General features: G+C 40.6%; 1 protein-coding gene across 1 annotated transcript in view; it reads right to left on the bottom strand.

The window, feature by feature from the left end:
* Positions 1-13896, bottom strand: part of prkn (parkin RBR E3 ubiquitin protein ligase) — a 186033-nt gene that overhangs the window by 93099 nt on the left and 79038 nt on the right. The window contains exon 4 of the mRNA XM_051917228.1: positions 11047-11165. Coding sequence (XP_051773188.1) covers positions 11047-11165 — 119 coding nt within the window. The remainder of the gene's footprint in view (positions 1-11046; positions 11166-13896) is intronic.

Raw genomic sequence — 13896 nt, forward strand, 5'->3', positions numbered from 1 at the left:
GTGTCACCTGTGTGCCACACCGGTCTCGTATCTCACGGAGGAGTTCGGAAGCATAAAAGGAGGAGCGAAGACAGTGAAGGACGAGAGAGGACAGGACTGGACTTTATGTTATGTTTTGTTTATGTGTGTGCGGCAGTCGTCCATGAGGGGCTGCCGCTTTTACTTTCATTTTGTGTTTGTTTAGTTATTAAAGTATTGCTGAACGTTCGCCAGTTCCCGCCTCCTTCTTCCCTGATCTACAGCTGTGTTACATTGGTGCCGAAACCCAGGAGGAAGGAGCAGAGTCTGCCGCCATGGATGCTCGAGGCGGTAGACTGGAACTCACTGCCGGCCGCCTGGGTTGTGGAGGGGCGACTGCCGTCCGTGAGGGAGCGGAGGAGTTGCCGCCGTTTGCCTGAGGCCGGAGCCTGCTGCCATCCACCATGATGGGGAAGAGCAGGGAACTTGGGACTCCTGTCGGCTGCCCAAACACAGAGGAGCCATCGCCGTCCACCAGGCAGCTGAGGAGAGTCAAGCCATCCACCGATGGCTATCCAGTGCCGCTGCCAGGCATCGCGGAAGACTTCAGCCAGCTGGTGGAGGACCGGATGGATGTGCGTTTTGGGAACCAGACCAAGAATTTTTTTTTTTCTTTTCCTCTCTCCTCTTTCCCCTCTCTCGTCTCTGTCACTCCTCATGCTTCCGTCTCCTTTTCTCTTGCCTCGTCTGTTCTTACCCCCAGGTGCCGCACCGGTCTCATATCTCACGAAGGAGCTCGGAAGCATAAAAAGAAGGAGCAATGACAGTGAAGTACGAGAGAGGACCAGGCCTGGATTTACATTATGTTTTATGTTTTCTTTATGTGTGTGCGGCAGTCATCCGTGAGGGGCTACCACTTTTACATTAGTTTTGTGTTTGTTTATTTATTAAAGTATTGTTGAACATTTGTCGGTTACTGCTTCCTTCTTCCCTGATCTACAAACTGTGTTACAGACAGAAGGGCAGTTTAATGCAAAGAGAAATGGATCAAAAACTCTAAAACATAGACTAAAACGTGCCTTTACCATGCCTTTAGTCCCATGAAACACAAATCACATTAAAAGATCTCAAATACTTGTAGAAGCAAGCTAAAATGGCACGGTTGCTTCAGAAAATGTGTTTTTTATGCGTCTAACTTTGATTACCCAAATAAAATTTTATGGTCTTAAGGTAGTTCACCAAAAAAAAAAAAAAAAAAAGTGAAAATTCCATTATTATTCTCATACAACAATTATATAAATTATGTTTTAGAGTGGACTATCCCTTTAAAAACCACCAGTATCACATGGTTTTCTTTATACCTGCCACCTCTGTCACACACTCTTCCTTGTCCTTCTGCCAGATTAAGACACTCTCTCCATCCATAATTGTTTTGGGACAACGTCCCCCCACCCCACTCCGCCTGACTCCGACCGTGCCTGATTAGCATAAGCATTTAAACATTCTGACAGGGCCCTTAATAAGCAAGAGAAAAGGTTAAGAAAATCATTACTCGCCCACAGGGGAAGCGGGAGGGGGTGAAGGGAAGGGAGGGAGGAGGGATGAAACCGCCGTGCTGTGGTGGAGGAGCCCGGAGATTACACGAAGACACCTGCTTAGAGACAGCAAGGAAAGGTCACACAGACCCCTGACGCGTCGGCTCAAAACAAACGCACGCGCACACACGAGCGCGCCACTGAAGAGTGTAAATGATTAATGAGAAAAATGGCGATGAATTATTCAACAACACACCTCCCGCATTGTTCACATCAGTTTCACCTCCCCACCCTCTCAGGACGTTTTTTTTTTCCCATGGAGGAGAATCAACATCGCAGTCCCACAAAGCCTTAATTACATTATTGTTTAACAAACAGGGCTGTGTCTGTGAGCCAGCTGTAAGGATTCTACTTCCTGTATCCAGCAGAGACACATCTGATACACACAGACCCAAGTCAAAGCGCCTGATTGGTCGACTGCGCTTGCGTTCACCACACTCAATTATAGACATTTGAAGTCTGTGAAAACACAAACATGGCAGACATCCAGAGAAAACAAGGTTGAAGCACACACAGCAAATACTCCGTGTTTGAACACATGGAGGAAACACAGTACTAATCACAGTGACATCAAATCTTGGCTTATATAAGAAACCATCTTTGGTGAAAATATCAACTGTAGTTAGACTTTAGGCACATTCCACTAATACAGTATACTTTGATGTCCAATGACTTTTTAAAGCATTAAAATCCCATGGGAAATATTCCATGTTTTGGTATATTAACATAAATTTATATATATATATATATATGTAGTCAAACCAAAAAGTAAACTATGACATATTATACGCCAAAATTCTTCATACACTGGACTACCAGTAACATTAATAAAAATTTGGGACAAAAAATTATTCAGACACATTGACCTGACCATGTTTTGCTTAAGTGTTATCTGACATATGTTACATTAGCTGGTTGTAAGTATACGCACGACGAAGGAGATCAAGGAAAACGGTCTTTTAATAAATCCACAGGCAGGTTCACAGGAGAGACAACCACACTAGACACGAACGATACCGGACCACACTGGACTGAAAACACAGGGCTAATATACACAGGATAACAAGGTGGGTGATGGAACACAGCTGGTGGTGATAATGAGGTGATAAGTAACTATGGGAACAAACTAGTGGCGGGAGATGGCACAACACAAGTCCAAAACAGAGTGCACATGTAACATATCGCCACCTCCCGGAAAGGCGCGTCCTCGCGCCGTGGAGAGGGGAAGATGAAGATGGGATGCTGAAGATGGTGTAGGAGGCGGCTCAGGAGGTGGACGGCTAACCGGGAGGAGGCGAAGTGCAGGATTCCAGGGTGGTGCAGGTGATGGAGAAGTCCAGGGAGGTGCAGATGGTGGTGAAGACCAGGGAGGTGCCTTGAACAGAGGAAGAAGTATTCCCATCCAGGCCACAGCCAAGACTGCGCCCCGATGGCGGCGTCGCAGGCAGGAGGAGCCATGGTGATGTAGTTATAGACGCCACCATGGGGATGACTGGAAGCGACGATGACATAAGAGTTGGAGCCCACCTGTGCAGCCGGAGCGCCGAAGACTCGAAGGGACCCCGATGGCCTGGGCGACCTGCGACTGAGCCGTAGCAACGACCCCCCGCGGTGGAAGCAGGGATCCAGAGGGTAGAGGTGGAGCTGGAGCGACCGAGGGCGGAGGTGGAGACTGAGGGAGGGCGGAGCTAGCCGTAGCAGAAGGGGTGGAGGGCCAGAGAGGAGCGAATGGCCCGTAAGTCCGCAGCAGAGGTGTGGCGATGTCCGACCCAGGCGGAGCCGACGTGCCGAGGGACCCCAGCGAGGCCGAATGCCCGATGGTACCTGCTGACGACGAGGGTGGAAGGAGCGTAGGTGTAGGAGCCAGGTCGAGGGGGAGTGGAGAGCTCTGAGGCTGAAGGCGGAACCCCAGGCTCCTCACGCCCAGGAGGAGGTGGCTCCCAGCAGTCCCGAGGTGGATCCCCACCACTGAGAGGAGATGGAGAAACTGAGGGGCTGATGGGAGACAGCGATGACAGGGTGACAGGCGTGGCTTGGGACAGAAGAGAGGTTTGGAGAGTGCAACAAAATCCTTCAGAAGATGAGCGAGTCTCAACATGATTTTGGAGAGGTGGTGGGAGAGGGAGGGGCCAGAGAACTAGACATATACCAGGTAGATTCGGACGGTAGTAAAACAGGTAGAAGGTTAACCTCTCCTAAATCAAACAAAGAGTCACCAGTGCATGCCAAAAACTCACTCTCAGTGGCAGGGGGTTGGGTGGGGCTCACTTCCATACCCTCGTATTCCACTAGAATTCCCTCGGCGACGGATGGTACAGCCGGCTCGCACATCTGGTCAGTCCCGCGTTGCTCAGGCTCCGTGGTGATGTTCTGCTCGGTCGCTCCCGTTGGCGCTGGCTCGAACATCGCGGCGAAGTCCTTCTCACGGTCTGCGGTGGGCTCATGCTGCCGATCCCCGCAGTCAGGGTGTTGATGGCTGGGCACTGGAGTGGGAGTGGGAGTGGGACTGGCGTCGTCGTCGCAGAAATCCACGGTCATCGAAGATACACATGACGCCAGCACCCACTCCACGTAATCCGGCAAACTCCCTCGAGGCCCCTCCCCGGACAGCTGCGCTTTGGTGGCGGTGTTAAGGCCGGCATACAGGAAGCTGCAGAGGCTGCTGTCCAGGAAAGTTGTAGCTGGTACCAAAAACAAAAAATCGTCCAAATGTGCCTCGAGGGAGCGGTCCTTCTGCTACAAATTTTTTAGACTATAGTTAATAAACTGTATTAATGAATGAAATGTTCAAGGTGTCTGAATAAATTTTGGTTTGACTGTATATATATATATACAGCAGTTCTTTCCGGTTCTCGAATCTGATTGGCTGAGAGCTGTGTGATATTCCCCCAGTATCAGCACTGGAACCGTTTCACCGTTTGTATCACTCCGCTTGTCGCGACTGTCTTGGCGGTCGAGCAAATCCACCATATTTTTTACAAATACTTCTGTTGTGTCACGGAATGTAGTTTTAAGAGATTTTTAGGCAAAAATGTAGTTATTTAGACCTCAAATAATATGTGATTCATATATACACACAGCACCTATTTTACAATCTGTTTAGATGCTTTCGCAGATGTGAGCTCCAGGCCGTCAACGGCCATTCAGCACTCACGTACCCTGCAGAGAACAGCTTCATCTCGGCTCTTATGTAGATAGTGGTTAAATGAGATGTAATTCATTTGTGGTACATAATCGATTTTTCGAGGGGAAAATTAAGTTTCATAACTTTATATTTAGGCTATATTTATCCTGAATCCTGTACTAGAGCACTGTTTTTGTACGTTTGACTGAATTGTTTGCTTGTGTTTATTTCCTATTGATTAATGGCTATTGTTGTTTATTTAAATATTACTGTTCAATAAATTTAAATAAAACTGTTCAATAATTTTTATAAATAATATGCCATATTTGGTATTGAGTAAGGGTCTGTTAGTGATTGTGATTTCGACTTCAGTGAAAGTTACATTATTACGCCATTAGATGGCGGCAAAGATGGTCTTTATGAGTGAGTCAGTAGCAAATTGAAAGAGACTGGTTGTAAGCAAGGAAGTTGTTTTAGCGCTGTCATGGAAATCCCCTTAACTTTTAAAAGGACAAAGATAAAGATATTTCCTCAGCAGACATTCAAACTAATTTTTTATAATGGATATAATATTATGGACATCGACCTAAAGAATGGATGCTCCTGTATATCAGATGCTGGTAATACACTTGTTTACTCGATCTTTCTCTCAAAATATCATAATACTCTAAATAATACAATAAGCTTCAATGAAGCGAATCAACGTTCCTTCATTACTAGTTGTAAAGTGACATTTTAGAATTAGTAACGAAGGCTTGGGCTCAACTGTTAAACTGTCAACTTGAGATTTGAATCCGTGGCAGAAGAAAGTAGTTCCTCACAAAAGAGGGTTTTTAAAGATTCGTTGTTGTTTCTTATTTACACACTCGTGCCGTCGAACTGTTGTATAAATGCAATATCACACTCGTAGCCATGCGATATAGCTGTATATCAGCAGGCTGTGATTACCTACGACTGAATAACAGCCGTGCTGATATACAGCCATATTTCTACTCATGTTATATTGCTCTTACTGTATATATTCTGTGTTATCAAAATTATTATAAGGGAAAAAAAAATAAATAAATAGTTTATAGGAAAAATACTGTATAGAAAAAGTTAACTGTTTGGGGTCAGTAAGATTTTTTTAAAAGAAATTAATACTTTTGTTCCACAAGTATTCATTAAATTGGTATAAAAGTGAAAAAACACTTTTACAGTGTTTTGAACTTTGTATTCATCAAATAATACTGAAAAAATACTTCCACACTTCAGTAATAATACCATTAGTAATAATATATATATATATATATATATATATATACACATATATACACATATATATAATATGAAATGTTGAACACTAAATCAATATATTAGGATGATTTCTGAAGGATCATGTGACACTGAGGACTTAAAGTGTAAGTTACTATATAAGTTTCAATAACTACAAACCAATAATTGATCTCAAACTAGCTAGAGTGACAGCTTAACTGAAGCTAAATATGAAGCCTTGTTACTTGCAGTTCTGTTACCCATTCTGGTTGTTTTTTATTTATTTATTTATTTATTTATTTATTTATTTATTTATTTATTTATTTATGTAATTTAATTTATTTACATGTTTATTTTATACATAAATTTGACAATTTAATTTTCATGCTCATTTAGAGTTTACTGGTATAAAACAATGCACAACCACATAACCATTTAAAATTTGTTAACTCTGTCACAAAAATCACAAGCCCCATTGAATTTTTATTTTCAGGATGTATGTTGCATCCTTTTTTTGGAAAGTGCCATGAACACATTCATTCCTTCTCGAAGTAAAAAATATTACTAACATCCAAGTAATAAATAGTCTTTAATCCCAACTACAAAGGGCTTTTAATGTGATTTGTGTTAATGTTTTGGCAGTGTATTGAACTGTGTGGAGTGAAGCATGAAGCTACAGCATTACCCCTGGCACCGTGTTGCAAGCAGGTGAAGCATTGTAATGCGATGCTCAGAGTTGACCCTGTTTGCCGCTGACCTTTCGCAGCGCAGCCAATGATTACCGGATAATTCACATGAGGTATTATTATGTGGGCTGTGCCGACGCAAAAATCTAAACAAAATGGAAGAGAGACATATAGCAATTTCATATCCTGGAATTCAAAGGGTAAAAAAGTCCTATTTGTCTTCTGCAATTTATCAAGTCTCCATATATTACTATCGCACTAATCACTATCGACTTTGAATAACATAATTTTTCCGGTCATTTTTTGTGATACTCAAGATTTTTGCAGAATAATGAAATATATTTTTACATTTCAGCCTGCTTGTCACACAAAGCTATTAGTGCCACAAGTGATATGGTCTGCTTACAACTTTTATGATATGTTTGGTTGTTTTTGGAGCTTAAGAGCTGTGGCTACTAAGAACTGTTGTCGTTTAAAGAAAGGACAGTGCACTTTCTTCAGAAAGTCTTCTTTTGTGTTCCACAGAAAAAAAACATACAAATTTAGAACAAAATGAGGTGAGTAAATGATTAAATAATTGTCATTTTTGGTGAACTATCCCTTTAAGATAAAACAACCAAATAGCTAAACTTTATCCACAATGTCGTACGACAAATATTAAATCTGAAATGTGAAGTCTGAAATTTAATATCTGTGGGGCTGGGGGTTTCATTACAATGGGAACACCACGAACATTATAATTAAAATTTCTAATTAAAGCCTTAGGGCACATTGAGATATTTATAATGCCAGCAATCTAGTCAAAACTGTATTTCTCATAATTGTGTTCTGGAGAGATGCAAGCCAAGGTTATTTTCTATTAATGTTCAAAGTGCAAAGAAACTTGTAACAGCAACAAGGTTTTCCCCCTAAAGGCCTAATTCAGTGATGTAGGTTTTGAGAAGCTTGGCGTAAAAGCACCCAAATCATGCACATAAATCTGCTAAAAGCCCAAGCTGGATGTTTAAGCTAGAAGTTGCTGATGGAGATGAATGTTTCTGACTGAAAGTGCTGCTAAATCCAATATCTCCAAAGGTCCAAATGAAGAGCTCTGACAGCGAGTGCATAAACTTTGCCGTCTTCTCCTCCTCAGCATATTTGGAGAAAGTTCTCTGGAGAGAGTTAGACGAGAAGAGCTGGAGCCCGTTTCAGGCCCGAGGATGTTAAGAGCCAGACACATCACAAAATTGGCATAGGAATGGGGCGGCACTGGCACTGAGACAGTGGACAAACAGATTCTCAGCGCCGAAGACCACCGCGAGCGGAAAGAAAAGGCAGGTGCAGCTTAGCGACGTGTCAGTCAGCCTTCCCAAACAGCGGCAGAACGCGGAGAGGTGGGAATGCTGCCCACGCGTTGGGACAGAAAGTCCATACGGGCCGAAAGATAAAACAGGCCACGGGCGGGATTATGGAGGGATGGGGCTTATGACAGCCGTGTGGGGGCAGCGAGACGTGGGTTTGTGCTGTTCTGCATTCATACTGCAGGCTAAGAAGTGTCACTGTTAGTTAGTTATGAGACTTGGGGCAACAGAGCAAATGTTTCTGGTTACATTTTTTGTCTCAATGCGCTTATGAATGTGTACTGAAGAGCAGCAATAATGAGCAGGTTTTTCCCCCTACAGTCATAATTCAGTGATGTAGGCTACACAGTTCCCGCATTAGAATAACTCGACACATCTTGTTTAAAATGAGGGTCTAACTTGTATTCTAGTACAAATTACTAATGGGCATGATAAAGAAAAGTGAAAATCTTTTAAACATGTAGTTAAAACCTAGGGATGGTCTGAGAGGATTTTCTTTTTTTATTTCTTCTTCTTCTTTTTTTATTTTTTTTATTTTGGCCGATACGATACCGATTTTAACAAACAACTACTGGCCGATTCCGACATTTGTCACTTATCTGAACTTTTGTCATTAAAATTGATTACTTCTGTTTTGATCATGTTTTAAATTAGCAAAGCTTGAAAACATCTATTAAGATATACTAGCCAGTAGTTAGTTTATTGAGGCATTATCAAATTATTTTCATTGAACATGGATTATATCCATTTAACATTCAGCAAAATACAAATGAGACAGCATGACAACCTTCACAGGTTATTTTTGCAATTAAACTATATATGCTGAAAAACTACAAACTCGATTCCAAAAAAGTTGGGACACTGTACAAATTGTGAATAAAAAAGGAATGCAATAATTTACAAATCTCATAAACTTATATTTTATTCACAATAGAATATAGGTAACATATCAAATGTTGAAAGTGAGACATTTTGAAATGTCATGCCAAATATTGGCTCATTTTGGATTTCATGAGAGCTACACATTCAAAAAAGTTGGGACAGGTAGCAATAAGAGGCCGGAAAAGTTAAATGTACATATAAGGAACAGCTGGAGGACCAATTTGCAACTTATTAGGTCAACTGGCAACATGACTGGGTATAAAAAGAGCCTCTCAGAGTGGCAGTGTCTCTCAGAAGTTAAGATGGGCAGAGGATCACCAATTCCCCCAATGCTGCGGCGAAAAATAGTGGAGCAATATCAGAAAGGAGTTTCTCAGAGAAAAATTGAGAGTTTGAAGTTATCATCAAGAGTTTTAAGTTATCATCATCTACAGTGCATAATATCATCCAAAGATTCAGAGAATCTGGAACAATCTCTGTGCGTAAGGGTCAAGGCCGGAAAACCATACTGGATGCCCGTGATCTTCGGGTCCTTAGATGGCACTGCATCACATACAGGAATGCTACTGTAATGGAAATCACAACATGGGCTCAGGAATACTTCCAGAAAACATTGTCGGTGAACACAATCCACCGCGTCATTCGCCGTTGCCGGCTAAAACTCTATAGGTCAAAAAAGAAGCCATATCTAAACATGATCCAGAAGTGCAGGCGTTTTCTCTGGGCCAAGGCTCATTTAAAATGGACTGTGGCAAAGTGGAAAACTGTTCTGTGGTCAAACGAATCAAAATTTGAAGTTCTTTTTGGAAAACTGGGACGCCATGTCATCCGGACTAAAGAGGACAAGGACAACCCAAGTTGTTATCAGCGCTCAGTTCAGAAGCCTGTATCTCTGATGGTATGGGGTTGCATGAGTGCGTGTGGCATGGGCAGCTTACACATCTGGAAAGGCACCATCAATGCTGAAAGGTATATCCAAGTTCTAGAACAACATATGCTCCCATCCAGACGTCGTCTCTTTCAGGGAATTTTCCAACATGACAATGCCAGACCACATACTGCATCAATTACAACATCATGGCTGCGTAGAAGAAGGATCCGGGTACTGAAATGGCCAGTCTGCAGTCCAGATCTTTCACCCATAGAAAACATTTGGCGCATTATAAAGAGGAAGGTGCGACAAAGAAGACCTAAGACAGTTGAGCAACTAGAAGCCTGTATTAGACAAGAATGGGACAACATTCCTATTCCTAAACTTGAGCAACTTGTCTCCTCAGTCCCCAGACGTTTGCAGACTGTTATAAAAAGAAGAGGAGATGCCACACAGTGGTAAACATGGCCTTGTCCCAACTTTTTTTGAGATGTGTTGATGCCATGAAATTTAAAATCAACTTATTTTTCCCTTAAAATGATACATTTTCTAAGTTTAAACATTTGATATGTCATCTATGCTGTATCCTGAATAAAATATTGAAATTTGAAACTTCCACATCATTGCATTCCTTTTTGTTTTATTCACAATTTGTACAGTGTCCCAACTTTTTTGGAATCGTGTTTGTATATTTTGTACAAATTTCATTTTGTTTTAAGAGTGTAAATAAAGGCAAGAAAAAAAACAATATTGATTAGATGACTTTTATATAAATGTCTTCTAAACGCCAAAAACATAAAATAAATAAATAAATAAATAAATAAATAATAATAATAATAATAATAAAAGTATGTCAGTAGTAAATTGAATGCAATGAAAGTACCTGGTTAGGGTAAGCAATTAGAGTGGCATATGTGACCCTGGACCACAAAACCAGTCATAAGGGGTTTTTTTTTTTTTTTTTTTAATCGAAATTAATAAATAAGTTTTCATTGATATATGGTTTGTTAGGATAGGACAATATTTGGCCAAGATACAACTATTTGAAAATCTGGAATCTTAGGAAAAAAAAAAAAAAAAATTAAGAAAATCGCCTTTAAAGTTGTTGAAATGAAGTTCTTAGCAATGCATATCCACTCACAAAAAGAATTTTTTTTATATATTTACGGTAGGAAATTTACAAAATATCTTCATGGAACATGATCTTTACTTAATACCCTAATGATTTTTGGCATAAATGATAATTTTGACCCATACTATGTATTGTTGGCTATTGCTACAATTATACCAGTGCGACTTTTGTGGTCCAGGGTCACATATATTTACATATACATACCCTGCTGAGGGTCAGGGTGCCTTGTTTGCAGTCTCTGCACCGAACACGTAGTTTTCCAGGCTGGATAGCCTTGCAGACTGTCTTACAGAACACATAGAAACTGCTGTGGCCTCTAGTTTCTATAAGAAAAAAACAAAAACATCACAACAACAATCAATAATGGTGAAGTGTGAGATTTTTTTCAGTTTTAAAACACCTGGTCCTATCACAGTTTCTCCTATTCCAGTGCAGACAACTATTTGTAAGCCATTTGTTGGTTAACATACTAAAGCATGCAGAAACTCACATTATTGCTAGTTGGCCAGTGATTTTATTAAAGGGATAGTTCATAATAAAAATTCTGTCATCATCAAGTTATTCCAAACCTGTATGATTTTCGTTCATCTGCTGAACATAAGAGAAGATATTTTGAAGAATATGGGTAACCAAACAGTTGATGGACCCCATTGACTTCCATAGTATGGGGGAAAAAAAAAAATACAATGGGTTTGGAACAACTTGAGGGTGAGTAAATGATGACAGAATTTTCATTTTTGGGTGAATTAACCCTTTAAGATCTGTAACATAAGACATGGTTTACACCACTTACCCAAGATGATCTAAGTGATGCATGAGATTCAAATCAATATTGTTTACTGAAGAAAAATTGTTAATCTTCTAACTTTTACATCAGTGGCAAATGTGCCAAAACATATGTGAAATATTCCTCACATTAAGCTAACAAAAATGGAAATATGAGGGTCAAAATCGCTATGTATCTTTACATTTTGAAACAGGTGGCGTTTTATGGAGAGATGGAGACTCATCTCATATACTGCACGCTGTGAGTGACACATGACCTGCGCTTTTTGTTACTAATATGCAAGAAAATATGCACAGGGACAAAAATATACATTTTTATAATAAATGATGCCAAACACAGTTCTCGGGGGACCGCCCTGGTGGCTAGTTACTATAACTGAGATCCTATAACTACCTGGTACGAAAGACCCTAAGGTTTCTTCAGTGAACCACAGATGCCAGTAAAGAACTACATATATATATATATATATATATATATATATATAGCTATAAAGAATTATTTTTAAGAATGTGGACCATGTAGCCCTTGGGTCAGGACTATCTGTGTGTCCAAACAATGGTAGACTATAGGCTACCAGTTGAAAATGTCATTATTTTTACATTACTTTTAATTTTTTTTTTATTCTGTTTGGTGTCGAAATTACACTTCAAGTGAACTGAGTACATTCTTTTATTTAAGAACGAATGGGACGAGCTGAGCAACTTTGCAGACTGAATCTTAGCAGGCTTCTGTTTGCTTTTGTTTCATATCCCTTGCTTCTTGTCCTCTTTTAGTTTACAGCTGTGGAGTGTTTTGAGTGGGACATAAGTGGGTTGGTTAGAGCACTGAGTAGAGAATAAGAACAAGGTGCAGTAGTGCTTCAACAAGCCACCACAGTCCCAGGACAAAGAGCTCACAATCCAATTAGCCAGAAAAGAAGATCCAGACATCGTCCTGGCATATGATTTAGTTGACAGAGGACTTGTCCTATCAGTCTGTCCCATCCCCGTTTAAATCACTCATGCACACACACGCACACACCTGGAAGCAGCATTCTCATTAGAGCTAAAAGCATGGGCCACCGAAGAGGTACAAGATACCTTGACACAGCTGACAATAAATCGAGCGGAGTGGGTTTTATAAGACAGGCACCCTATTATTTATGATTTCTGCATGATTCCTCCATTATGCTAATGCTTTTACAGGGAGAAGGGCTGGATAAAAGAGGTGGCGTGATTGGACTAAGTAGCCGAGTGGGCCGCTAGCCAGAGCGAGATTGAAAAGGGAAGGGCGGGCAGAGGACAGCTTGTAAAAGAGGCGCCATTGTGGAAAATGACAGCATCCACTTCACCAACCTGTGTGCTTACAAAAACATTCAAACACTCTCTCTGAGAGCTGCATATTACCGCTGAAAAGGAGGTCACGAAAGCCTCAGTGGTGCACAAACTAATGTAAATGAAAGGATATACAGTATTTACAAAGGAATTCTAGTTTGGGACTGAAAGCATCATATAGGAAGTGAGTCAGTGGCAATTGCTTCAAGATTGCACATGAAGCACAGGCATCATCTTAATGATCTATTTTTAAGGCTGGACACAACAATATATTTGCAGTGATTTTGCTGGGGATTTAAAATAAAGTAAGAAGAGTAATATCCGCACACTACAGAAGCCCTGAACCGCATGGTGGAAAAAAAGAAAAGAAAACTTATGGTGAGGAGGAAAAAAAAAAAGAAACTTTACTCGTTATTTCGACATAACCCGTTATTACGACATAACTCGTTATTTTGAGATATTAAGTCGCTATCTCGTTATTTCGAGATATTAAGTCGTTATTTCAACATAATATCGTTATTTCGACATAACTCGTTATTTCGTCATAATACGTCATTATTTTGAGATAATAAGTCGTTATTGTATATCAAGTTTAATAAAAGACACACACAATTCAACGTCTTCAGTGGCGCAACAGTGGCGTGTTGGCTCACAGTCCCAGCTTTTACTGCGATCGCCGCGGTTTCGAATCCGCCTTTTGCCGAGTTCGCTCTTCTCTATTTTCTTCTCTACATATCACATCAGAAAGACATTTATTTTCAATAAAAATGAAAATAATGTTCTAAAAGTGGAAATAACCTGCCTAACGCGTGTTTAATAATATTAAAAGTATTTATTGGGTAGGGTTAGGGGAAGGTGTAGGGTGGGTTTTTATTCTTCCAGTAAGGCAGCATCCATTTAATACTTTTAATAAATATAATCATTTACAGTGCAAATAGCTGTAGATGTTATTTA

Source organism: Ctenopharyngodon idella, chromosome 13 (genome assembly GCF_019924925.1).
Source record: "Ctenopharyngodon idella isolate HZGC_01 chromosome 13, HZGC01, whole genome shotgun sequence".
In the NCBI taxonomy this organism is placed as follows: domain Eukaryota; kingdom Metazoa; phylum Chordata; class Actinopteri; order Cypriniformes; family Xenocyprididae; genus Ctenopharyngodon; species Ctenopharyngodon idella.